The sequence below is a fragment of the Terrapene carolina genome, unplaced genomic scaffold, assembly GCF_002925995.2.
Source record: "Terrapene carolina triunguis isolate 2854851 unplaced genomic scaffold, T_m_triunguis-2.0 Scaffold53, whole genome shotgun sequence".
Lineage (NCBI taxonomy): Eukaryota > Metazoa > Chordata > Testudines > Emydidae > Terrapene > Terrapene triunguis.
Window position 1 is genome coordinate 8,602,085 of NW_020664404.1, and position 27,205 is coordinate 8,629,289.

General features: G+C 41.4%; 1 protein-coding gene across 7 annotated transcripts in view; it reads right to left on the reverse strand.

Annotated features, from left to right (window-relative positions):
• The window catches only part of PPP3CC (protein phosphatase 3 catalytic subunit gamma), a 52,506-nt gene that overhangs the window by 17,753 nt on the left and 7,548 nt on the right, over positions 1 to 27,205 (reverse strand). For 6 of the 7 annotated variants that reach the window (XM_024197244.2, XM_024197246.2, XM_024197242.2 and 3 more), the window contains exons 2-5: positions 15,890 to 16,087; positions 15,466 to 15,590; positions 3,583 to 3,694; positions 943 to 1,088 (exon numbers count right to left, since the gene is read on the reverse strand). In XM_024197244.2, the coding sequence (XP_024053012.2) occupies positions 943 to 1,088; positions 3,583 to 3,694; positions 15,466 to 15,590; positions 15,890 to 16,087 (581 nt within the window). Of the gene's footprint in view, positions 1 to 942; positions 1,089 to 3,582; positions 3,695 to 15,465; positions 15,591 to 15,889; positions 16,088 to 21,389; positions 21,448 to 27,205 lie in introns of those variants that run through there. The other variant, XM_024197247.2, reaches the window with a different exon arrangement.

Here is a 27,205-nt window from a genome sequence, read left to right on the forward strand (position 1 = left end):
TAGAGAACCTACACTCAGTGTCTACAGAAATTCAATGCAGTCAGCATCAAGGATGTTATTAACTTGTTACATAGCGGCAGAAAAAGTAAATTCTATATAATAATGAAAAACATACTGCAGACTTAAAAATGCAAACTATGTCAATGACACGCTACCAGGTAGCAATTTATGAAGAAGAGCAGGAACCAAGTCTTTAGTAACCAACCCAAAGGCCTTTAAATTAGCCTGGAGTTTTGCTGATGGAAGGCCCAACTTGGGACAATCTGTCAGGCCCTTGCAACCAACCAGGTGTGGCTGCATGAGAGAATTAAGGATGAGGTGGGAGAGAGGAAGGAAAGCGTGTGATCCATTACCCTCAAACACTCAAAGTAGCTTGAGCTGTGCTGTAGAACTACAGAGCATGCTGCTGTCTCAAGATACATGGGGGAGTATCAGAAACAGCAGATAAAATGGAGGAATAGCAAACATGCATAGCATGTTTTTCGACGAAGAACATCAAACTACAGCAGCCACCTGTGCGGTGAAAAGGCTGTTAACCAGTGCACAGAACGCTCCATAATAAGGACTAAGGAGCTGTAATGTCCATGCAACAGACAGGGCTTTGGCTTTTTAACATATTGTCCAAAAGGCCCACGCACACTGAACTGCTTGGAACTCAATTTCTTTACCTCAGAACGAAAAAAAGCTGTTATGTTCCTGCTGGGATCTTGGGTTCCCAGGAGGGTATCAAACCTGAAGCTTAAACTGCAGTCAAACCCTTTCGGTAAAGGGATCAAAGAAAGCCCTATTAAGACCAAACTTCAACAATCCAAGATTCCAGAGGAAGCGATAACTCTCATGTCCACCAGAGATGGGTTGTGTGAGTATGCAACTAAAATCAAACCCTAGTAATACAAGTGCCCAATAAACATGTCCGTGTGAATGACGAGTGAGATTACTTACTTTCCTAATGTCATCTAGACATGTGATTTCTGGAGACAGTCCTCCATGGACGCACAGGAACTGCTGGTTTAGGAGGGCGGCAAGAGGAAGACAGTCAAATGTATCCATACATGCATCATACACTCGCTCCGAATATTTGATTCGACCTAACAGGGAGAGCAGGCAGGAGAGAGAGAGAAGATGGTTTATCTTCTACCCAATGTGGGTTGATCAAGTTGGATGAAAAGATTCCAGACCATTCATGCATTCAGACTAACATACTGATCTGTAGCATTGTCAGAGGAAGCTAATGTAGAAGGTGAAACAGAAACAGTCTACACCTATGACATTCTAAGCAAAGCTTTCCTCTAGCACATTAATGGAGCTGTCTTAGAAAATACTTAATGACCCTGAAAGTCAAAAGACTTCCAACGTGGCCCCAGTCAGGAACTTTTACTTTAATCTTCTCCCCTCAAGCTCAGAAATTAATTTATCCTAGTGCACGTTAACTTCCATAGCAAGAACTTCCTGGAAGAGGCACCTCAGCATTTGCCAAGGGTTAGAAAGAACTTGGTTTACTAATAAAATCATGTAAATATCTTACATTCATATTGCACCTTTCATCTCAAAGGACCCCAAAGAATCTTACAAGCTTCAACTACTATGCAGACTATACATTAGGAACTGCAACAGCTGCTTAACTTGGCACAACCAATAACAGTTTAGATAAGGAATTGTGGTTTCGGTTGGATACGAGTGCTTCAAGGGAGGCTCGGGGAGGCTAAGGAGCTAGAATTTGACCAGGCTACCAGGGGTTAACACACCAAGTCTTACAAAAAATAGCATATAATCTTTAATGTCCACATATGGTCAGGTTCTCAGCTTTATGCCTCAGCCTGATGTCAGAGATACAATCAACTAGTAGCAGTTCTCTCACCATGCTGAGGCACTAGTTCATTACTGATTCAGAGAGAAGAGAGCCCTTCAGTGCACTTTCAGCACCATTCCCTGCATCTTGTGTTATTTCAAGGGCTCCTATCTGAGTACTGACCTGACCCAACCTTTTCTGCCTGAGACCTGAACAGATTAGAACACAAAATGATCTGGTTCCTTCCCCCAAAAGAAGCCACTGAGAACAAGTTCTCTTATTTAGCGTGCTGAGTTGGCCCAAAGGGCTTAAAAAAAAAAAAAAAAAAAAAAAAGTTACATTCCGCAATCTCCACATTAAAATGCATTCTAAAAGCCAATGTTTTAGATTTCTTTTTATGGATACAACAGGAGGTGCTGTTCTAAGCAGCAGTATATCTAGACACCTGCTGGCTTAACCATTAATGCTCTGCAATCTGATGTCGTTTGCTGCTTGTTTTAACAGATAGGCTAGGAAGGTTTTCAGTAAGTGTCACAGAAGTGATATGGGTTTCCTAAAAGCAGAAACTAAGTTTTCACAACCAGCTGCCAGATAGATTCAGAAACATCCCCCATCAGATGCTATTGAAGTAGTAAGACCCTATAACACCATGTAGTCACATTAGGAGATCACCACATCAAGGTACACATGGTCTCATGTCTGGCAGCCATCTTAGATGGTGATGTTTTATCACAACCATGTCTTGGAAAAATCTTACTGTTACTGTAAGATTGACCTTCATCTACAAGGAAAGGGTGATATTACTGAATTTTTCATTTTCTCCCTCCCTTATTTCTGTGGCTCAAAAAGGCTTCTGTAGTGAAACATTTATGTACAGGAAGAGAAAAGGCGGTTTTTGTTTATTATGCTTTTCAACAGGGGACCCTGGGAACAGAATACAGAACCTTTAACCTCTAGATCACTGGCTCAAATCCAGCCCAGCTCAGTAGAGAGAAATAATGACCATCATCAGATGGCTTTTCAGTGTTCAGCATGAAGCAAGCTGATGCCTCTCAGCTCATTTCTGAACAAACAGGTAGGTTCCTGTCACACTTTACCCCTCTGACAGCCATCTGAGCTACAGAACTGAACTACTGTCTGTCCTCTAGAGACGACTCTTTCAGGTCAGGGTCAAAGTGACTGCTGCCTCTGCTATGCTTGTTGTGTGGAGAGAGGATTTCAGTCTCCAGTGCTGGCATGCCACTTGACCTTTCACCAGCACTAGTTTCACATACTTTAAAAAGTTATAAATACTATATTTAACTAAAATAAAATTATCTTAGAGGTAATGATTCGCCCAGTACAAACACTAGGAAGAGTCCTTTATTTTCTTCCAGCTGTAATCACCAATTCCAGCTGCACAAACTGAACTGAAAGTCACTTGGCAGTAATTATAGGGTGCTGGGCCTAGAAACTGGGGAGAAGGAGGGGACTTTGCATGCAACCATTTGTCAGTAACACAGGAGATGGGCTTGCACTCCTTTTATCTGCATTCATATTCCTTTTACCAAGAGAACTCAAATGCTACTTTAGCGTATGTTCAGCACTCCACAGGATTGGTTCAACCCAAAATATTGAACAGCATTTAAAGCAATGTGCTAGAATACTGGAAACGAGAGGACAGCTAAGTGCAGATACATTTGCCAAAGCCAGCTAGGCCATCCAAGACAGGGCCAATAGAGGACAGAGCCCTGACCTGACCAGGTCGTGCTAGTGCATCTAGGTCATTACTGAGGAGAACTGGGTATACTTACATTCCTGTTTAAAGGTGAAGTATTCTGTGAGGTGCCTGCACTCATGGTTCCCTCGAAGCAGGAACAGCGTTTTGGGATGATTTATCTTTAAACTCCATAAATACAGCACACACTACAAACGAGATGGAAGAAGATGGTATGTCATAAAACCTTTTATAGGGCACTAATCATCTATAGACTTTACTGAGAGTTTTTGGGAATAACATAAGAATGGCCATACTGGATCAGATCAATGGTCCATCTAGCCCAGTATCCTGTCTTCTGACAGTGGCCAGTGCCAGATGATTCAAAGGGAATGAGCAGAACACGGGAATTAATCAAGTAACCTACCCCTTGTCATCCAGTCCCAGCTTCTGGCAGTCAGAAGTTTAGGGACATCCAGAGCATGGGGTTGCCTCCCTGACTGTCTTGGCTAATAGACATTGATGGACCTATCCTCCATGAACTTATTTAATTCTTTTTTGAACCCAGTTATAGTTTAGGCCTTCACAACATCCCCAGCAACAAGTTCCACAGGTTGACTGTGTGTTGTGTGAAATATTCCCTTATGTTTGTTTTAAACCTGCTGCCCAATAATTTTATTGGGTGACCCCTAGTTCATGTGTTATGTGAAGGGTTAAATAACACTTCCTTATTCACACCATTCATGATTGTACAGACCTCTATCACATTGCCTCTTAGTCTCTTTTTTAAGATGACCAGTCCTGGTCTTTTTAATCTCTTCTCATATGGAAGCTGTTCCATACCCCTAATAAATGTTGTTGCTTTTCTCTGTTCTTTTTCCAACTCTAATATTTTTGAGATGGGACAACCAGTATTCAAGGTAAGTACCATGAATTTATATAGTGGCATTATGATATTTTGTCTTCTTATCTATTCCTTTCCTAATGGTTCCTAAATTGTCAGCTTTTTTGATCACTACTGAACATTGAGCAGATGTTTTCAGAGAACTATCCACTATGACTCCAAGATCTCTTTCTTGAGTGGTAACAGCTAATGTAGACCCTGTCACTTTGTATTTATAGTTGGGATTATGTTTACCAATGTGCATTACTTTGCTTTATCAACAGTGAATTTCATTTGCCATTTTGCCACAGACACAAAGGGATCTCACAAAACTGGTTAACTCTTCTCAGTCAGCTTTGGACTTAACTATCTTGAGTAATTTCATCTCATCTGCAAACTTTGCCATTTCACTGTTTACCCCTTTTTTATACATAATTTATGAATATGTTGAACAGCATTGGCCCCAATACAGATCCTTGGGGATCCTGTTATTTACTCCTCTCCACTGTGAAAACTGACTATTTATTCCTATCCTATCTTTGAACCAGTTGCTGATCCACAAGAGGACCTTCCCTCTTATCCCACACTGCCTACATTGCTCAATAGCCTTTGGGAAGGGACATTGGGCTTTCTGAAAGTCTAAGTACACTATATCCACTAGATCACCCTTGTCCACAAGTTTGTTGACCCCCTCAAAGAATTCTAATAGATTAGTGAGGCATGATTTCCCTTTACAAAAGCCATGTTGGTTCTTCCCCAACATACTGTGTTCATCTAAGTGTCTGATAATTGTGTTCAGTACCAGGCAAATTTGTAGAAACAATAGTACAGAAATTCAGTTTACCAGCCTATAATCTCCAGGATCGCTTCTGGATACTTTAAAAAAAAAAAAATCAACATTACATTAGCTATCTTCCTGTCATCTGGTACAGAGGCTGATTTAAGCAATAGGTTATATACCACAGTTAGTAGTTCTGCAAATTTCGTATCTGAGTTCCTTCAGAACTCTTGGGTGAATGCCATCTGGTCCTGGTGACTTATTACTGTTTAATTTATCAATTTGTTCCAAAACCTCATCTACTGATACCTCAAGCTGGGACAGCTCCTCAGATTTGTCACCTAAAAAGAATGGCTCAGGTGTGGGTATCTCACTCACATCCTCTGCAGTGAATAGCAATGCAAAGAATTCACTGAGCTTCTCTGCAATGGCCTTGTCTTCCTTGAGTGCTCCTTTAGCATTTCGATCGTTGAGTGGTCCCACTGATTGTTTGGCAGGTTTCCTGCTTCTGATGTACTTAAAATTTGCTGTTGATTTGTGTGTTTTGCTAGTTGCACCTCAAATTCTTTTTTGGCCTGCCTAATTATACTTTTACATTTGACTTGCCAGAGTGTATGTTCGTTACTCCTGCCATGAGTGCAGGGGACTGGACTAGATGACCTCTCGAGGTCCCTTCCAGGTGCACGATTGTATGATTCCTTTCTATTTTCCTCAGTCATATCGGACGTCCAATTTTTAAAAGAGGTCGGTTTATCTCTAACCACCTTTTTTACTCGGTTGTTTAGCCAAGGTGGCTTTTTTTGCGCTCCTTCCTGTTTTCTCTTTTATTTGGGGTATACATATAGTTTGAGCCTCTATTACAGTGTTTTTTAAAAGGTTCCATGCAGCTTAAAGGCATTTCACTCTGGTGACTGTTCCCTTTAAATTCCATTTAACTAGCCTCCTCACTTTTGTGTTCCCCTTTTTGAAGTTAAAGGATATTGTAGTGGGTTTCTTTGGTATTTTCCCCAAGGATGTTAAATATAATTACATTTATGGTTGCTATTACCAAGTGGTTCAACTACATTCACCTCTTGGACCGGATCTTGTGCACCACTTAGGACTAAATCAAGAATTGCTTCTCTCCTTGTGGGTTCCAGGACTAGCTGCTACAAGAAGTAGTCATTAATGATGTCTAGAAATTTTATCTCTGTATCCCAATCCTGACGTGACACGTTCCCAGTCAATATGGGGATAGCTGAAATCCATTATTATTGGTTTTCTGATTTTTTAGCTTCTCTAGCCTCTAAACAGTTCACAATCATGGTCACCATCCTGGTCAGGTGGTCAGTAATATATTGCTACTGCTATACTCTGATTCAAGCACAGAATTTCTACCCATAGAGATTCTGTGTTTGATTCAGTTAAGCTTTTTACTATATTTGACTATGCTTTCTTTCACATATAGTGCCACTGCCCCACTAGTGTGACCTACTCAGTCATTCCTATATATTTTATACCCTAGTATTACTGTGTTCCATTGATGATCATCATTCCACCAAGTTTCTGTGGTGCCTGTTATATCAATATCCTCAGGGCCGGCGCAACCCATTAGGTGACCTAGGCGGTCGCCTAGGGCACTACAATTTGGGGGGCGGCGACCGCGGCGGTATTTCGGCAGCGGGACCTTCCACTGCCTCTGTGGGGGGCGGCATTTCGGGGCGGGACCTTCCGCCGCCTAGGGCGGCAGAAAAGCTGGCGGCGCTCCTGAATATCCTCATTTAATAATGCACTCAAGTTCACCCATCTTAAAATAAACCCAAAAGTTGATTTCAAGTAGAACTTTAAGAGCAACCTAGTTCCATAAGCAGCATCAGATCTTATCTTAGCCAACTTCACCAGTGGGGGAAAAGCCACAGCACACATTTCTCTATATTAGGCTTGAGCTGGAGAACTGACAGATGAGATCTCATTCAACTGAAACCAACTTTGCATTGGGTGGGGGCAGCTTTTCCTTCCTTCCTCCCTGACAGCAGAAACCAAAGCAAGAGCACTCATTTTCAGAGCAGCTAAGCACAAACAGATGGACAGTATCTCTACAGCTGTCCCATCTGCAACGTAAACTGGAGATCATTAAGTCCTTGCTGACCATTATATCAAATGTGTTGAATATTAGTTAGAGCCTAATGTTTTAGTATGGGGGAAAAAAACCAAACTTCTGAGTACGTGTTATATTCATGTGATATAGATGCTAGAAGAAATGAAAAAGCCCCAAACAGGAAAAACTCAAAACCCTCTGGGGGCTGAAAAAAGTTTCACAAGCTTGCTTTGAATAGTGTCACTGAACAAGTGCCTCAATGTCACTGAGGAACAAACCAATATCAAATTGCCACAACAGCCTTACTAGGGCCAGGAAAATACTCCAGGCTAGCTTGCCAAGGAAGCTCTGAAGATAAATGTTTTAAAGAGAATATACTTATATCATCCTGTGGTTGGCAAACTGACTGTTAACCAGCTGATTTGTCTAACATGGGAGAAGTGATATCAAGTTTGCCTTGATGATTTTGAGCGTTGAAAGATAATCTGTTATGACAACAAGCAGTATGGCTTGGATTAAAGTTTGTAACAAGCACTTGCCCTTTAGGCTGACATGCTGCAAAAACTGTACATTCTTTCACAACATGAAAGATGAAAGTTGACATCAGAAAGCAAATTTTGTACTTAATACATGCTGGTTTGGGTGCACAGTATTCCAGAAGCCAGCTGCTATGGTATAAAAATTAGTTCCAGAGCAGAGACAAACCAACTCCAATCCAGTTTCTATTACAGATGGCTAAACATCAAGGTACTTAAATATTGAACCTCCAGGCAAGCTTTGATTTTACTCATTTGAAACATTAAAATCTCCAGAGAATAAGGAGCCTTTCTGCCTACGTAAACGTAAGGATTTCCAGAGTCCCATGTAGTTCTGAATTTAAACCTTAAAGAGACATGCTTACACAAACCTAATTTTAAATATTACTACAGATAACGCAACATTGTCAGGTAATTTAGGTTGCCCGTTTAGATCCAGAATAAAATGTTTTACTAAGTCTATTTATAGGAGAAATGTTCCCACAAATTTATAAATATTCTGCAATTTCAATTTTATCCTGGTGTGTTTGCAACCTCAATGTCACAGATCAGGGCTAGCACATGAGAACCAGAAAATGAAAGTTACTATAAATGACAAACTGACATGAGGGATGGAGACAGAAGATCAGGGAACTGACTAAGCTGGTTTCACTGCCTGAGTAAAAGGGGGGGGGGGGGGAAATATAGCAATGATGGAGTGGAAATCAGAGTTTAAAAGTTCTTTCAGTTTTAACAATCTCTCATCATGTTAGCAACCTGGGGAAGAGCTATTAAAAATACATATTTTTAAAAAAATATAGTAGTGTAGAATAATGGATGTAACCATGAAATGATACTTCTGACAACAGAACAAAATCTACAGAACTCTAAATCAGACTTTACATTTTAGTCTCAAATGGTGTATGGATACTTCACAAGTACCTGAAAAATCATTGGTGTTGAGAAAGGTAACACATAAGGGGAAACATGGTTCAAAGAGCACTGAACAGCCTGTTGATATCTCTACAGGACCCATGATAAGAAGTAATAGAGATAACTACAGTTGCATTCATGTGATTTTTTAGCTGGTGTTTTACAAAGAGATCCCTTATCCAGATTTTCCAAGGCTCTGTGCCTAGAAACAGATTACTAAATGGTTACAACATCTCAGTAGCAACTTGAGACAATTATGGATTACTAGATTTAAGAATGCAACTTCCCTTTTGTCTGTAACCTTAATGCCTAAAGTCACACACCAAGGCGTACATGAATATTTAATTTCTTCCCTTACAAACTGACACTCATACAAAAGATTTACTCTTGTAACATACCACTACTTACAAGAAGGAGATCAGAACTGCCTACAATAAAGTATGATGGAACATTTCCTAAATGAAGCATAAGGAATCAAACTGAAGAATCTTTTTAAGAGTCCCTTTACGCAAACACATAACGAGCATTATAAACAGAGATATGTTCGTTTTAAAAAGTCAGCTGAGATTTACAAATGAATAAAAATTGCATCTATAAAGTGCTCATAAATAATAAACCTTCCATCCCTCTTCTGAAATAGGCAAGTATTGCCATTCTATAGACAGGAAAACAGGTACCGGGGGGGAGGAGGAGGATGGGGGAGAGGGAAGGGGAGAGAAAGAGAATGGCAGTCATTGGCAAAGCAGGGAACAGAAAAAGAGTTTCAGAAGTCTAACCTATGCTCTGACCACATTTTTTCTTTAATGTGTTATGTATTCTGGGATACAGCTAATGTAATGGATGGACAAAGCAAGGGAATATGATTAAATGATTGCTATTTGAAAATATTATGCCAAAACAGACATTGAGAATTATTCAATCTTATTGCAGGATGGGGTAGAGATGAATCCAGTTTTTATTTACAATTGCACATAACTTGGTATGTTAAATTGAAGTGAATTTACAGTTTACATGGTTTAGCAAGAGAAGCTTATGACTGCTTTCTTTAATAATGCTAACAAGACGGAACAGAATCAAACTGAAAGAAAAGGTGCAAAGGCAAAACATGTCCTCCCATCTCAGAGAGGGGTCAGTTTCCCTTCAAACATTCATGAATTTTTTTCTCGCTGATGCAGTATCAGAATCACCAGCAGGGTCAACCAAGCTGTGATAAGCACACTTGTTAGAAATGTTAGTGACATTGTCAAAGTTGGCAGGCCCCACATTAAGTCTACTAGAATATTAATTTTTAATTTGAATTTTGTGAAATATGCTAAATTACAAATCCCACTCTAGAGACCAAAGTTCTCTTAAACCACAATGAATAGCTACAATGGCCATGCAAGGTTTCCTGTCAACGTGTCTAAACCCTTATTTGGCTGGACAATCTCTAGGGGTTTGGTCTCCCCAATCCGGTCAAGCTTGGCCACTCTGAGGAGTGCTCCAGAAATTGGGTCTATTACAGCTATTGTGGGTTTTTTTATGGACACTTCTACTGGGAATTGGAACTGGAGTGAGACAAAACTCATTTTACCTGGGCCAGTCACGAGTGTGAACCTGAAGGTCAATTTTTGGTGATTTCCTCTTATCGTGGAAAAAAAAGTACATCTGCCCTCCAAACTGAGGGATGCAAAAGAAAGAAAGCACTCAGCACTCTGGGTGTGCAATTTTATATCACACCTCTTTACTGCTCCCTTCTAGTGTTAGTAAGATTTACAGGAATTCTACTCGGTGCATATACCTGAAAACCAAAACAAGATAGGTTAGATCTAATTTTAATCTATTTTGGCAAATTAATCCAGAAGAGGTCTGCACCACCATCACTTCACCTCTACTGATAAATAAAACTGATTCTGTTTCTGGTCACAATTCTTTTAATTTATATTTAATAAAATAGGGTTTTATTAATTGTATTGGTAGCACATCTAGAGTTTCCATGTGAGATAAGAGCACCATCACACTAAGCACTGTACATGGAGTGAAAGATATTCCCAACGCCTAAGAGCTTTCAGTCAAGAGACAAGATGGAGGCCAGAGAGGAAGTGAATTGTCTAACATCACAGACAGTTACTGGCAGATCTGATGTAGAACCCAGATCTCCTGAGTCCCAGTCCAGTGCCCTGTCCTTTAGCAGCTGATATCTTAAAGGGGAAAAATTAGGTTAAGGTATCACTCCTGCTGTTGGTGCTTATACATTAGATCCTTTTCTGAATACAGTGCACAGGATACACTGGGAAACATACAGGCATTTAAGCAGTTGTATGTAGGAGCCTCTACGACAGGAGATCCCCCACAAAAGTGGAAGATGCATAGAATGTGTCTGACTAAAAATCTGATAGAAGTCACAAAATATTATATGCATGTTTTAAAAAGAAGCTCCTCTCTCACTTCCAGATTATGGGGATAATCAGTTAAACACCCTCCACATCACTGGCAGCAGAAAGACTGTTTGCTAGTGCACAGGCTGTTTATTTTTTAAACTTAAATGTTTCATATGTGAAATAAAACAGTCCAGTAAACAGCCAGAACTTACATAATAGAATTACAAAGACTGCAAGATCATGGCTCCTTACGAGCAAGAATACAAGTCAGCTTTTACCACCTAGGGTGACCAGATGTCCCGATTTTATAGGGACAGTCCCAATTTTGGGGTCTTTTTCTTATATAGGCTCCTATTACCCCCCACTCCTTGTCCCGATTTTCCACATTTGCTGTCTGGTCACCCTATTACCACCAGACCTGCAGGAGACCTACAGTACTATCTATAACAAAATGAATCTCTTTTTCCGAGATAGTCACCCATGATGTGAAAGGAAGGAAAGATTCATAAAGAGGAAGCTACGTGGAATTGATCTCAATCTGAGTCACAATTCTAACCAGCCTCTGAATATTGTAATATAATGGCTTACAGTCTTGCATCTGAGAAAGGGAACAAATTAAGTATGTTATTTAGCACAGATATATTGCCTGCAGGTTAGACTCCATTGTGCTAGGCACATAGCCTATAGTATAGCATCCAGACTGCATGTCACTACAGGAGATCACTAGGAATGAGAACATTTTCCTTTACTTTTAACTTATTGGGTGTGAGTTTAGTGCTGACAGCTCTGGAGACCAGATGCCTCTGTTTATCCCTAGAACAGGTACAAAAACAGCAATAGCAACAATGCCAGCTTCCCTCACAGACTGCTACACAATATGGATCAACAACCCCACTCTGGAGAGACAGAGTTCAGTCTCTAGCTCCTATTCAATCCCGGTCTTCTGCAAAGGCTGCCAAATAAAGAGCTCAGTAGACCCAATTGCAATGATGGGTTTAAATGACAGGCACTGAGACCAAACATTTCCCATAGACTATTTCCCTTTTGGAATGAGAAGCCTCCACCTCTGTATAATACAAAAAAAATTGTTGCATCTTTATACTCATTTTAACTATCACCACGGGATATTGCTTTTAAACTACAACACACAAACAGTGGGTCCAGAAAGAATTTGGTAAAGATCTCTGAGCTGACCGAACTGACTTTTGGGCATATTTAAATACTCAGCTCATACGCTATAGACAGCCACTTTTACCCTAGCAATCCATCAAATATTCATGGCAACACAGGGATCTTCCAGGGGTCACTTGGGTCCCTAACAACTAATACAGTTTGCCTTTACACCTCCCTGGTCCCCAGTTTTGCATCCTGCTTCCTGACTGCATACATCAGGATGCAATTATACAATTACATCCTATTTCACTCAGTTAAAAGGTCATGATTATCAGCAGCTCTGGGCAGACACTTGATAATATCCCCTCCCAGCATATGGATGCACAAACTTGTGCCATGACTCACAAAAGGGCCTGTGGATGCCAGCATTCTTCACCTTTTTAAACTGGAAAGCACAGCAAAATCTGGATGCCTTACAGCCACCTGAATCTCTGTGATATAGAGACTGTGCCTGCAAAACTAAGGCACTCAAGTATCTCAGATCACAGCATCCGGCCTTCTGAACGCAGTTACCTCTGAAAATGTTTGCACTGTATATGTTAGAAACCCCGAAAAAACCATAAAGAACTAGATTAACCACTTGTTAACTAGCCACTTCTTTGCCCACACAGCTGTTATCTAAGCTGTTTGCTGAACTGCTGCCATTTCACTATAGAAACTGGTGCTGCTGCAGTTTATTACACTCCCAAATGGGAATCTCTCTAAACATATAGGCAGCACTTTGCAGTAGGTGGAAAGAAAAGGCACACATCAATAAGCACAAGGGAAGCAAGTCTTCTATATTCTGTTTTATCAGTGACATTTGGATCAGCCCCCGCGTGTACTAATCAAAGCCCACCCTGCTTCGTGAAAGATCAATGCTTGCTCTGTGGGGAAAGAGAATGCTTCATGGCTTTATCTCCCCTGCGGACTCACAGGGAAAGGGGGAGAGGAGGGTCAAGAATGGCATGAAAGGGATTCATGCTGACAGCTTACAAAGAACAGCTGTCCCAAATGTCTCCAAAGACTGAAAGTGTTGGGTTGCTCTACCAAGGTCTCCAACTTAAGATGTATTAGGCTTAAAAAGGGACCAGAATGAGCAAAATTTGACTAACTCAAATTTGCTGCCTTTATTCTGTTATAAGATTTTCTCAGCTCAATCCTCTCCCCAGCAAGACTACTCAGTGATCCATTTTCCTGCCTGCTGCACATACTTCTTCCTAGTTCTGATGCTTTCCCATTTTTAGTCCAAATTGCGCCCACCATCATAGTACTTAAGTGCTTACTCCTTAATCTTCCTCCCACATGCTAGACAACTTAGCCTATCTGTGATATGATCCAAGGATCAAAGACTGAGGGATGGGAAGCCACCTCCCTGTCCACGTTCTGTAGAGCGCACGCTGTTGTGTATGCACAACTTTACTTCTCACCTACCAACTTTAACACCACAAAAGAAATATTCCTCAGATCACTGAAGGATTAAGCTGGCATTCGACAATATCTCTGGCAGGTAAATACATTTAAACACACAACACTGGAGTATGCACAAACCAAAGTGTTTAAGTAGGAATAGCATGAAACTCCTGTCATTTCTTCTCCCTTCCAGAAATAATACACAAAGGCACCAGTGCCAGCACTACAGAAATCCTATTGGCTGAACATTAGAAATGCAACCTCTCAAGCATCAATGTGTCCACTATCCCAGTAACTGCTCAGTGTCTCATCTTGGCTTAAAGTCAATATGTAGGAGCACAGAAGTATTAGGATGGAAGGAGGCCAGGCATCTGCCAAAACACAATCTGTCAGTGGTACCCCACTAAATACTCTGGTAGTAAATATCCTTCAAAGAACTATTTACACTAAATACCCTTATTGCTGCCTTTGGTAGTCCCGCACTTGTATTTTAACTGATCTCTGCAAACAGAAATTCTGCTTGAGTTCCAATAGGTCAAGTCTTCATTACCTTTGTTCTCATATCTGACATTAACTGAAATTGCTATGCAGCATCTTATTCTATTGCCTTTGGAAGCAAGACCCACAAGCCCTGGCATCATTAGTTTGGCCATCTTATGCCCTCTGATAGTCTCAAATGTCACTTGTTATGCTGCATCTGTACCTAGAATAAGCATTCCTCTAATAGTCAACTCCACTTTCATGCAAAGTGAGATAGCATCTGCAGGGTCTGTGGCATTTACTAGTAACTCTTCCACATGGAGACAAGTCCCAACCACCTCCTGACACGAGTACTATGTGCTTGTTCAGTTACCAGGAACTGTTCAGAGAGCTAGTAGCTAACTGTTACTGATCTAAGTCAATTAATCTGTCCTTTAAGACCAACAGTTCTCAACTTTGCCTAGCTGCAATACCACATGATCAGTGAACGGAGTCACAAAGCCACAAAATCCTGGTGTGATGACTGACATTACACTGACAAAGCATGTAGCTACAACATAGTTAGGTATGTAGTCAGAGGACACTGCACTGTGATTACTGTGTGGCTCATTTGGGCCAATGTTCTGGGTGAAATTCCACCCTCTAACTCCAGCCTTCTACATTCATGCAACACTAAATACTTCAGGGGCCAATGGGTAGATATTATCTCTTCTTCCTCTGCTAGGAAACTCACTGCTCCCTTGTGTGTTATGGGCAATATGAGGAGTGCTCCTGTGATCAACCCTCCCTCCTGCTCTGCTCACAATCAGACCAACAGCCACATGTGAAATTAAAACTACAGACTCAGAATCAAGAGTTTAGATCAGGGATTGGCAACCTTTGGAAAGTACCCTGGCGGGCCAATCGCGGCTCCCACTGGCTGCGGTTCACCGCTCCAGGCCAATGGCGGCGGCGGGAAGCGGCACGGGCCGAGGGATGTGCTGGCCGCCACTTCCCGCCGCCTCCATTGGCCTGGAGCAGCGAACCGCGGCTCGGCCAAACCTGCGGACGCGGCAGGTAAACAAACCGGCCAAGCCCACCAGGGTGCTTACTCAGGCAAGCCGCATGCCAAAAGTTGCCAATCCCTGGTTTAGACATTAGCCCTGCCACAGTTGGTTTCCTGTCTCTACATATTGAGGGCACAACTTTCAACTTGCCTCAAAAATAATGTCCCATTGGTTAATAAAACTTTTCTAACAAATCACACTGCAAGTAGATGACCTATAAGCAACGTGCCTTCCTCATATGCAGAAGCATACTAGAACTTAAAAATGGTGCAAGAGAAATATTTGTTAGGCTTAGTTCAGTCTTTAACATGGTAATCCACAAAGGCACAGGTTTATTTGTCACCTCTATACTGAAGTAGCCTCTGTCCACATAGTCTCCCAGGAAGAGGTAGCGGGTGTTATTGGGTGATCCTCCAACTTCAAACAACTTCATCAGGTCAAAGAACTGCCCATGAATGTCACCACACACTAAGGGAGGAAGGACAGCAAAAAAAGGGAATTACATGCTAAGAAGAGAAAGGTCATGGCAGCAACAGGGAGCATGGCTTCACTTTGACCTAAGCTACTGTGGCATTATATACAGCTTCTGTGAAAACTTTATCTATGCTACCAAAATGCTCTGTCTTCTGGGAGTAAAGGCAATTTTAAAACCCCACTGCCTGAACAATGATGGAAAGAACACGCAGCAGCAGATCTGCTATTTTTGGCAGCTTGCAATTCTAGATAGCCCTTATATGTGACATCAGCTTCAGAAAGCTCTCTCTGACCTGTGATTGGAGCCTCTACTTCAATCATTGTCTTCTCATGCCTCAGAATGGCAGCCCCATCATTGATTATCTTCAACGCTGCATCCTCTTCTAGCCGCCCTTCCTTCACCAAGTGGCTTTTCAAGACATCAAGCCTGGGCTTTCCATCCTCAAACACTTCCTTCAGTGTGAGCCGCTGCGTGGGAGGAAATGGGACAGCTAGAAAACAGAAGCAAAGACATTAGCAATGTGTCTCTTTAAAGGGATTCATACTCACATTTCAGCATTAGACTTCTGTCCAGCACTCAGACATGAACAGTCACAAGCATCTGTTTCAATACACATTTGTCTTCTCAAATGCAACAATATCAAAGTTATGCTTCCAACCCAGTTAACAGGCAGCCTCACATTAAAAATCACCATATACAGCCATGCAAAATGTTATCTGCATACCTGGGGCGGGTGACAGGGGTGCAAAACTACAGTTGATGTGGGAATTAAAGCGCTTCCTGACTTCAGTGAGGGAAACCACTACCATAACACTGTTTTAGAAGGGATAGGTTATGGGTGCAAATATTGTATACCAGCAGAATAACTAACCAAACATACTTTTTTGTAGAGAACAGCAATCAAGTGTTGGTTATCTGGAGCTTAGGGGATGAGCATTAGTGCTTGCAGCTCAACCTGCACAGTTTATCAGGAAGTTGCTTTCACCTTTACAATAATCTTGCACTTTATTCAGCACATGCACTATTTTAAGTGTGACTCATACAGGCTCAGCTCTGGGTAGCACTTGGCTAGTCATGTTGATACCCTGTATTCATTTATTGTACATATTCTAAGGCACCCATCACTTCAGTATCTAAGCATACCTTTGAGATACACTGCTTAACTTTCACCATGTTAAAGAAGGTGACACGTCAAAAGCCACTATACTTTCATGAAAGAGAATTGTGTTATTTGTTAGAGGCTTCCAGCAGAAGGGAAGTATTTGAAATTTGGAAGAAAAATCTCTAATGATTTGTTAGAGGTGATCAAATTAAGATTCCCCCTGCCATCTCTCAGGTCAGGATACATTAAAAATAAAAAAACAAGTGACCCTAGCACAGTATTTCAAGGATACAGTGTTTCTATTTCTGAAAAATGACCTTCAGAAAGACTGAATGCTGTGGGTGCTCTCGAAACAGCAAGAAAGGGAGACTAAAAGTAAAATCCTGTCAAGCAGATGTAAAAGCATGTCCCCCAACTAAAGGTGGTGCCAACATACAACGTGACTTGCATGTAGCTATTTGCCTCTCTTTTCACAAAGATGTGGTGTAGAGATGATCTTGGGTCCTGAATCCATTTCCTTTTAGAAACATCTTAAATAACCATGTAGCTTTTCAACCATCTACCTTTGGCTTTTCTCCTACAGCCCCCATCACTGCAGTATCTAAATGCTCAAGATAAAGCATTACTAGGAAACACTCCACAGGGAACAATTCGGCATTGGGAAGAAGAGGCTAGGGTACAAATATATTAGGAGGAATTCTACTTTTAAGGACACCCCTGGGACACTGCACACTACTGTGAGTGTAAATTGACAGGAAAAAACCCTTAACTGGTCAGGGAAAATTCCTGTGGTGCAGGTACTGTTTATGCAGATCCCTCATCAGCTGTGACATACGGGATAGGGCCATAGTGCACATCTCTGTGGAGATTGTGGTAGCACTGCTGTCCACAAGCAGTTGGGGACTGCCCCTAGAATCCTGATGGCACAAAAGTGACTTAAAGACACCTTAGTCACTCCTGCCCCTGGGTGTGCCTGCATGGCTTGCATCTCCAAGTGTCACAGCACACAATCCCAACTTTGACTAGATAAGGTATCAGGTCTTTCCCATCTCCAACTTCAGTGATATGACCATGTACCGGGAAAATGAATTTGCTCTTAACTCTAAACCAGATGCAACACAAAAATATTACTGAAATGCAAATGAAGTTGATGTCCCTAGCAATCACCAATGAAAGACATTCAATATGCCAAACTGTTGAATTTATAGGCATGGTAAGGTTGCTTATCAAACAATACAGTGACTAACAGGAATGTAACTGATCTCTCAAGTGCAAATACAGTAGCTCCTTAGGGCTGTCTCCACTTACGATGAAGCCTTAAGGAGTGAAGACCCACTAAACTGACCACAAATCGCTCTCCCATTAACTCCGGTACTCCACCGGAACGGGAAGAGTAAGGGGAGTCGACGGGATAGCATCTCCTCTTGACATAGCATAGTGGGGACCCCGCGAACTTGAGTTACACTACTAACATCACTCAAATTGTGTAGCTTAGATTGACTTCCCCCCATAGTGTAGACCTGCCCTTAGTTTGGAAACCCAGGGGCAGAGAGGAAGACAGCAAGTTCGTACCAGAGGGTATGTCTACACTGCAATTAAAATCCTGCGGCTGGCTTCTGCCAGCTGACTCCAGATAAGGGGCTGTCTAATTGCAGTGTAGATGTTCAGGCTGGGGCCAGAGCCTGAGCCTTGGGACCCTTAGCCTGAGCCCTGCAAGCCCGAGTCAACTAGCATGGGCCAGCCAAGGGTGTATAATTGCAGTGTAAGCATATCCAGAGTGTCTTAGAAGCTGAACATTATTTTCCAAATAATGTGGAATGTAGGACAGAAGGAGAAAAAAAGACTGGATGTAATGAAAGGAGACCCAGTCTGTGACTGGAATAATGTGCCATAACTTTACTCACTGTCAGAAAGAAACTGCAGGATTTGGCAGCTGGGTAGGCTTGGATGCAGGGGAAGGAAGGAAGGAGAGGGACACCAATGAGTGGAGTACAAATCTGTGTACAGCACCCAGCACACTAGGGCCCCATCCTGATTGGGGCTTTCAGACACTACTGTAACTAATCAATCATATTAAAAGTTAATTCTTGTATGGAACTCAGAATTTGTCCTATCACCTGCTAGCTCCACCTTATGGCAGGCTCATAGAATTTGAGAGTCAAATGACTCATAAGGGGGAGAAGAAAATTCAAGATAAATCAGGAATTATTTTATGTAGCCAATATACCACGTCATTGCTTTCTCAAGTCTTCAAGATGGCCAGTAACTCTAACATCACCCTAAGCATTTAAAGCTCTTAAGAAAAAGTCAGACCACAGAATTTAGGATAGCATGTTTAATGAAAAAGGTATGTGACCACAGAAGAGGCAGTGCCCATCCACAATTCAGAAACAATCCAGGAAAAACTTCTGGCAAATTCTGCCTTGCCATTTCCCAGTAGTCTTAGTAAGTAGAGTCTTATGCAAGATAAAATGAGGATTATTTGTGCCAATACATTGATGTGAGCAGCCAAGAACTTTTATGTACTTTTCACAGCTATCTTTATGTGACTGTTAACTCCCAGATGAAATCGAATATACGTGATCAACTTCTTTTCTGCTCTGCCAATTTGTCCACCACTCTGCAGTGACCCTAGAGGAATGGGTGCTGCATACATACACCAAGGAGGAGAATTTGCGCCAATTACTACTGCATCTCCTACTGTGTATGGGAATATACTCCTCACTTCACTTCCTACAGACCAAGCCAAAAACAGTGTTCTCTGTTCTTTAAGCCAGTACTATAGTAAGGTGCTGGAACAGTAGTTAAGCATGTTGTGATATCTGGAGAGGACCAAATATGCCAGAGTCCACAAGGAGGACAGATGAAAAATCCTCCCAACTAGACAGAGGGGTCAAAATTGGAGGCTCTAACCAAAACAAAACCCACCCAATATTATTAAGCAATGATTATGTCTCCTGCACACAGTAAGTGATAAGGATGAGCACTTAAGTAATCAGTGTTGCCAAAGCAAATAATCCTGTTAGCCAGCATAACTTGTATAAAGGCTTTAATCAACTCAGTGCAAGTAATTATCCCATGTACTAATTTTCACCTTTATAGATTATGCCCTCATTTGCACTCAACCCCATTGAAATGGTCAATACTATAAGAAGGTGCTGTGGAGGAAGTTTCTTTTCAATACTACCTTTAGTTTGCAAAGCGTACAGACTGCTTCATCTAGTGGTTAGATCGAGAGATTGGGAGTTCCGAGAGCCGGGCCCAAGTCCTGGCTCTGCCATCATCTCACACCATGGAGCTATACATTTTTCTCTAGGCCTCATCCTCCCTCATCTGTAAAAGGTGTAAATATTTACCTACCTCAGAGGGGAATGAGAAGGATCGTTACAGACTGTCAAAGTACTCTGAAGATGAAGAGTACTAAATTGATCTGACACAAGGCTCCCAAGACACCGCTCATAAATACTAAGTTTAAGAAAGTTCAAAGAGGGTGAAAGGTGCACATAACATTGAACTTCTCATGATCATTCACTAAGATCCTCATGCCCACTCCTTTTGTTTACCGTCATGCCCTGTGTCAAATCTAATTTAGACTACAAAATCCTTGCGGCAGGGGCATACGATTTTGCAAAGCACCATACACACCCAGTATAATGAGTAATATATTAGAATTCCTGGTTACCAAAACAGCACACATTTTATACCACGTGCCATGCAATGACAAAGGGACACAAGCGCACGTGAACTTTGAGATGTAAACATCCATGATCTAAAATGGATTAAGGGGTTAGTCGTGTTTCAAGGAGTTCAGTAAAAGAAAGAGGATGGCAATATCCTTGCCAAACTGCAGTGCAAGAATGGATGTTAGGTGAAATTAACATGCTCTATATTTACAAGTCCAGGTGTACACACCAACTGTAGGTATTCTTAGCCTGCAAACTAAGAGGCTGAATATGGCAAAAGGCTATTTACAGAATGACAACCTGACAAAAAGCCACTTCGCTGAAACACTGCAAAACCAGATATCAGGCAGCACAAGTGTGGAACCAACTCACCTACAAAAAAGTCACTCTGCCACTGCCAAATCTCCATGCTCCTTTACGTAGAAGGCCTGCTCTTTTTCTACATTACAGCTTAAAATGTTCATAATACTGTTACAGCTGCACTAATGCTACACATCTATTAAACATGGTAATAGTCTTCTCGAGCATAGACTGGGTTAGACAATGCAATCTGTAGCATAGTGTTATAACACTATGGTTAATGTGTTCATAAAAAAATGCTTATCATCACTGGTCAAAGAAATCATGCTAGTAACAAACGTTAAACAAGATCAGAGTTAAGTAATCCACACCTTCAAAAAGAACAGATCCATGCTATGAAAATGGAAACATAAAATCTCTCATATTACCATTACTCGGACAATTGTACAAAATAACCAATACTCATTACTGAAAAAGGAATAAGAAGTATTTGCCTAAAATAATGATTGGTACAGACTAATTTGTTCCCAAGCCCTCCTTTAATGGTTCTGATGGACAGAACCAGACAGAGAAGACAGATTTTACATTTCAAACCATCCAAATCTTCCAGCCAAAAACAGCAGCTCAGGATTAAAATGACAGTATTGCTCAGCAGCGAACATCAGAGAGATAATGCTGCAAGTCATGAACCCAATATGGAAGCATACCTGAAAAGTCATTCACTGCAATGGGCTCCTTCTCCTGTCTGCTTCTAGTCAGATGGGTGGAGGAATTACAGCTGGTTAGTTCAACAGATGGCTAAAAGCCTCCTCTGGGGGGAAAAAGGCATTTCAAGCATTCTGAAAGAACAGCTAACACAGTTCTGACTAGAACCGTACCCTTTCAGATAGGGTTTCATCTTGGTACAAGTCACAGTGGATTTTGGCTAGACTGTCATTTCTAAACTCAGACAAAGGTTAGCTTGAAAGAGTCTCCTTTAGTACCTAAATCTATTTAGATTGTTCTAACAGCTTCCAAATATTTCACGCTTTCCACCACTTTGCAACTAGTCATCTAAAAAGTTTGACAATCAGCTAACAGTCTGACAATTCATAACAACAGATGTCCACCTGTCACAGCAGAGGTCTAATTATTGCCAAGATCAGACCCAGATGCCCAAGGTAGGAACATTTACAATAAAAATACTGCACTGGATTCAGTTCTGAAAACCTTTTAAAGGGTTACAAGAAACTCTCTCCTGTGTTAAATTATGAATAGCATGAATGTCAGGTCTCTGGCATTTTCTATTACAAAATATTGCAATGCTATATTTCCTGAGATCTCTTTTTGTCCACTTGTAACCTAACATTCTTCTACTCAACAGAGCTGATTGCATATTTTTAGGGTTCAAACAGACTATTGCTTCACAGGTTTCAGAGTAGCAGCAGTGTTAGTCTGTATCCGCAAAAAGAACAGGAGTACTTGTGGCACCTTAGAGACTAACAAATTTATTAGAGCATAAGTGGGCTGTAGCCCAAGAAAGCTTATGCTCTAATAAATTTGTTAGTCTCTAAGGTGCCACAAGTACTCCTGTTCTTTTCATTGCTTCACAGTCAATTGGCTCAATCTGAACAAATCCACCTGGTTCAGTGATGAAAGGTAACAAGTGTGCCATTCTGTGTTCACAGAAGGCTAAAGTTTCAGCAATGCGCAAAGCTGTAACAGTAGTTAACAGGGAACAAATACTTGGATCGCAAGCAATGGATGACATCTTTATACAGCCACAGCAATAGTCTAGTCAATCTGTTTCACTATTTCTCTTTATTCCATGGCACCATAACAAGATCTTCCTACAGCCTGTGTTACGCTGCAAACTTCCATCACCACACACATGCAGAACTTACTAATTTACCCTTCTATAGCACCTTTCATCCCAAGACCTTAGACCATTTTAGAAACAGTTCAAACCAAGTACATAGTGGAGAGATAGGAAATGAACAGACATAGTGAATACTGCATCCAAGTTAAACTGCAAGGGGAATGATAGGTAGGCAGCATGTAATGCCTCCAGATGGAATTTGGGCAGAACTCTTGGGTTGACATCTCTAAGACACATGAAAAGAGGGCTATGGAATTTTTAACAAGCCATCAGTACCTCAGTTTTTATACCCCAGCTAACGGCAGCTCCAGCAGTTCCTAGGTGCTAGAATACAAATAAATAATATATTGTCCTTAGCAATATGCTGGGGCATTGGGTCTATACTGACTCAGAAGGAGAATACCACATATTAAATCTTCAACACAAGCTTCCTGCAGCCAGGGCCGCCGAGAGTGGGTTCGGGCCCCGGTGAAAAAATTTTTTCAGGCCCCCCAGCAAGGGCAGACCGGCTAAACAGGGCTGACGAGAATGGGGGGGAAGCCAGGCCCCGGGCCCCCTTCCGGACCGCCGGGCCCCGGTAATTCGTTTCGGCTTCCCCCCCACCCTCGTCGGCTCTGCCCGCAGCACCTAGGACCAATCCAACCCTGCTTCACCTGCGAGATTGACAGAACCACTATGCATAGCTTAAACGTGGAAATTTGGGGGGGGGGGGGAATCACATTTAAAACTAGAGGCTGTAAAGTGGAAGAGACCTAGCATGAAGTTTTCTTTACAACCAGAGCTGTAAACATTAATGGCAGGCAGAGGCTTGCCATAATATTAAAAAAAAACCATTCCTGTAATATGGATAACTGCTATAGGTGTACAATCTAAACAGGAAACCAAGTTAGGTTTCTTAAGTTTTCCCCAGACTGATACCACAAATGGGTTGAGCCCCGTCTGACCCTTAACATTTAAGTAAATTCATCAAATTCAAACCTGCTGTTAGTTCCCCAATATATTTACACAAATTTATATCTGCACAAATCTCTGGTGTCACAACCCCAGGAGCTCTTCATTCCTAGAGCCCCATTTTGAGCTATGTGATGTTCCCTCGCACTAAGCTGAAGTTAAGCGTCTGCAGGAACAGATCTGTGTTTCATCCTAACTTTCTGAAACATGGACCAGCCCAGACAAATAATCTTTGCCATTATTCAGTTTAAAGCAACTCTGGCACAAGTAGGGATATTGATGTGCCTCAGCAGAATTACCACTTCAGCTAAATAAGCACCATGGAAACTAAATAATCACAACATGAAGCAAAGAACAGCTCCTCTAACCTGTTACCCACCCCAGAATATAACTTGCTCCATTAATGTTTGATCCTATTAATCCAAACTCAATTCATGCCTTGCTTGGGCAGGCCACTTAATAAAATGAGAATCTACCTCGCAGGGTTGTCACATCACTATGTACATGCTTATTATTACACCACTTTATTGCTCTTTGTTCCTCTCTAATCCCCTAAACTTTTGCAGATTCTCGTATCTCCCCTGTAGATTGTAATTTTCCTTTTCTGGTATGAATATGGTGCCTGAATTTCAGAACATCCACAAAGCCAGCTGAAGTGGACAAGAGCTACAAGTTCTCAGCACCTTGAAAGTCAGGCCAATCGTCATCATGTGGGTATTTACTGTTGCAGACAGCCAAGGTGTCCATGACAGTCCCTGGATTCACTTTCAATGTCCCTATTAACGATGATATGCTGAATTTCAGACTCTGGATATCTTACCCTCCTTCCCTGTTTTTACAGCATACTCCATTTTTTTAAAAAATGAATAGTGACTACCCCAAATAAATTAGGAGTGTTTAAGCACCTGATTTCCTAGGGGTGATTTTAGGACTCACCAGAAATTTTGATCTAATATGAAACTGGTCTAAGTCAGCTATATCTTCTGAATGAAAATTAATCCTTTCTATGGAACAGATTCAGAAAGCTTACCCTGCCCTTCATACTGAACCAGATCATTTCTTCTGAAATTAGGATAATGCCTATAATAAATCCTAAACAATCTGCACAATATTTAAAAAAATCATTCATACTAAAGTTGAACAATTTTTTCCACGGGGAAAGAGGGAATCACAGTAAGTTATCACAATACTAGATTCAAGTCACACAGATATACCATTGAACTGAAATGCTCCCTTTAGAAATCAGAACCTGAAGTCTCACCACTACATCGCTTATCAACTGCATTCCAGTAAGGGAGCAATGCTCAACCTCTGAGGCCAAGTTCGCCTTTCTGTTCCAACAGCGTAACAGAATTTGGCCCTCAATGTCTATTTATAAGCCACATGCATCTAATTCCAATAATCAAGTTACACTTTCATGTTTCAAAATGCAAACAAACATAATATATGTGCGCCAAGAGTGTAATCACTTTTAAAGCTCCTTTTGAAAGTGCACCTCACAGCCCTTCCCACCCTGTGGAGGGACCTACTGGTAAATACAAGGAGGTTAGAAAATAAAAGCCAACTAAATCTGAGTCCACAAGAACAGTTTGGAAGCAATATACAACACAGCCTAACCTTCCAGCTACTGCTCCGAGGCCAGGGCTACAACTAGAAACTTCTGCTGGCACGTGATTGTCGGTTGGGGTTAGATTCCTCCCCCCCCACCTACATTTTTATTTTGGCAAATGCCCTCAAGCAGATGCAATTAAGTGCTTTAGCCAAGATAAACTGCATCTACACTGGGGGTGTTTGTTGTTATAGCTATGCTGGGAAAACTTTTACAATGCACACTAAGTGTAAGACAGTGCAGAACTCTCTGTTTAATGGAATTTGTTATAAGACTCTCCGCAAGCACAGGAGGGCATGCTACTCCCTTTTTCTATGGTTTCACAAGAGTGCCATGAGATTTGAAATAGGAGTACTAATTAAAACAGAGGCAACTTAAGACTGCCGCTATGCATCAGTCACCCAACTCATAGCAAGAAGAGCAGTTACAAAACTTTCATTATGTAAATTAACTCTTCATGCATGGATTCATTTCCTGCCAATGGGATTTCCCAGCAAACCAAGCTGAACATCTCGGCTGCAGCTGAGACCCAAATTCATGACATGTGTCTTCTGGGAAGCCCAGTAGTGCTAGCCTTCTACTGCAGAAGCCCTATTTTACTTCAGTTTCTGCAAGACAGTTACGAAAATTTATCCACTGGTACACTAAATCTATTTGCCCACCTTTCCCACTGATGATTAAGACACCAATATTCTACTTGCCTGGGAAAGCTGAATTTAGTTTTGAAGTGTCTGCAGTGCTATGCAATGGTTCCAGCTCCTAATGAGCCAAAGCTGAGTGACTGATCTGCTGTCTTTGGTTTGTCTTGGATTTTAAGCTTGTTGGGGCATGGACCATGACTTACTCTGACTCAGTACTCTGATGGCTCAGTAACATAAGGAGCCTGAACTGCAATCTCATACTGCTAGCTGCCATAGAGAAAGGAGAGCAGATAAGCCCGGAAAACTGGCCTGAAAAATCTTTGAGACACTGAAGCGCTACAGACTTTTCAGCAGTTAAAAATACACATATTACTATGAAACAATCACTCAACAGTATGCCACCCAGCATCAGATTTGTCATCTTCCTTTCATCAGCTCTATCAGATTGGATGATTTCCTCAGCTGACTTGAGAGGGTCATCACTAAGCTTGGGGAAAAAAAAAAAAAAAAAAAAGCATGAGGTCCACAGCAAACAGCTGCAGCTACTTAAAAAAGTGAGCTAACCAAAGGAGACGAGAGGGGATTCCTAGATGTCAGCAGACAGGGAAATTCGCCACCTGTTTTCACAAGGTTAGCAAGCTGACAGCTAGTCCACTAATAGATCATTAATACAAAAACAGTAGGGTCTTTGTGTCAAAGACAAATTCCCCACCTGCTGGTAAATGTAAATCTGACGCTACCAGCAGCGTGAGGGGGGGAGGCTGAGAGGTTGGCTCTAGGTTTAAACCTACTTTAAGTGAACATGATTTTGCACATAGTGTACTTTTAAGATCAGACTCAAGCCAGCTTTGTAGGCATAAGCTGACCTGTTCCATATGGGAAACCTAAACAAAGTAACGTCCACAAACACTTTCATCGGATTCCACCGCTAACTGTGACACAGGCATGCAGAGCCCAGCCAGCAGACCTTTGAGTAAAGTGTTGCATTATACTGAGCAAGAGACAATCACTACCAGTAGAAAAGATTTCAATTACTTGCATTATCGACTACAGAAAAGTTACCAAGTCACACGGTATAATCGTGGATGCCTCAATTTCTCTTCCTTCCAATACTCACCATATGGCTGAATGCTTCAATGTAAGCTCTGTTTACACTGGGATCAGTTCTGGTTACAAACAGAGTCTAAATCACTGTACAATGTCTTTACTCCACTGCTCCTGGTCATCTGCACCCAGGCAATGTCTTGTAATCACTGGATAGTTTGTAAGAAAGATGTTGCAATATACAGTATTATAAAACCTAACCCTCCAGTCCCAAAGAGCCTATATTAGAGCTCAATAGGAGCAGTTCACCTGCAAGCAGCGTACAAAGCTAAGGAGGAGCAAACCCCTTTATAAGATCACCTAAATTCAATCACCACTTTAAGAGGAGTTATGTTACAATGGGGTGGAATATCAAAAGAT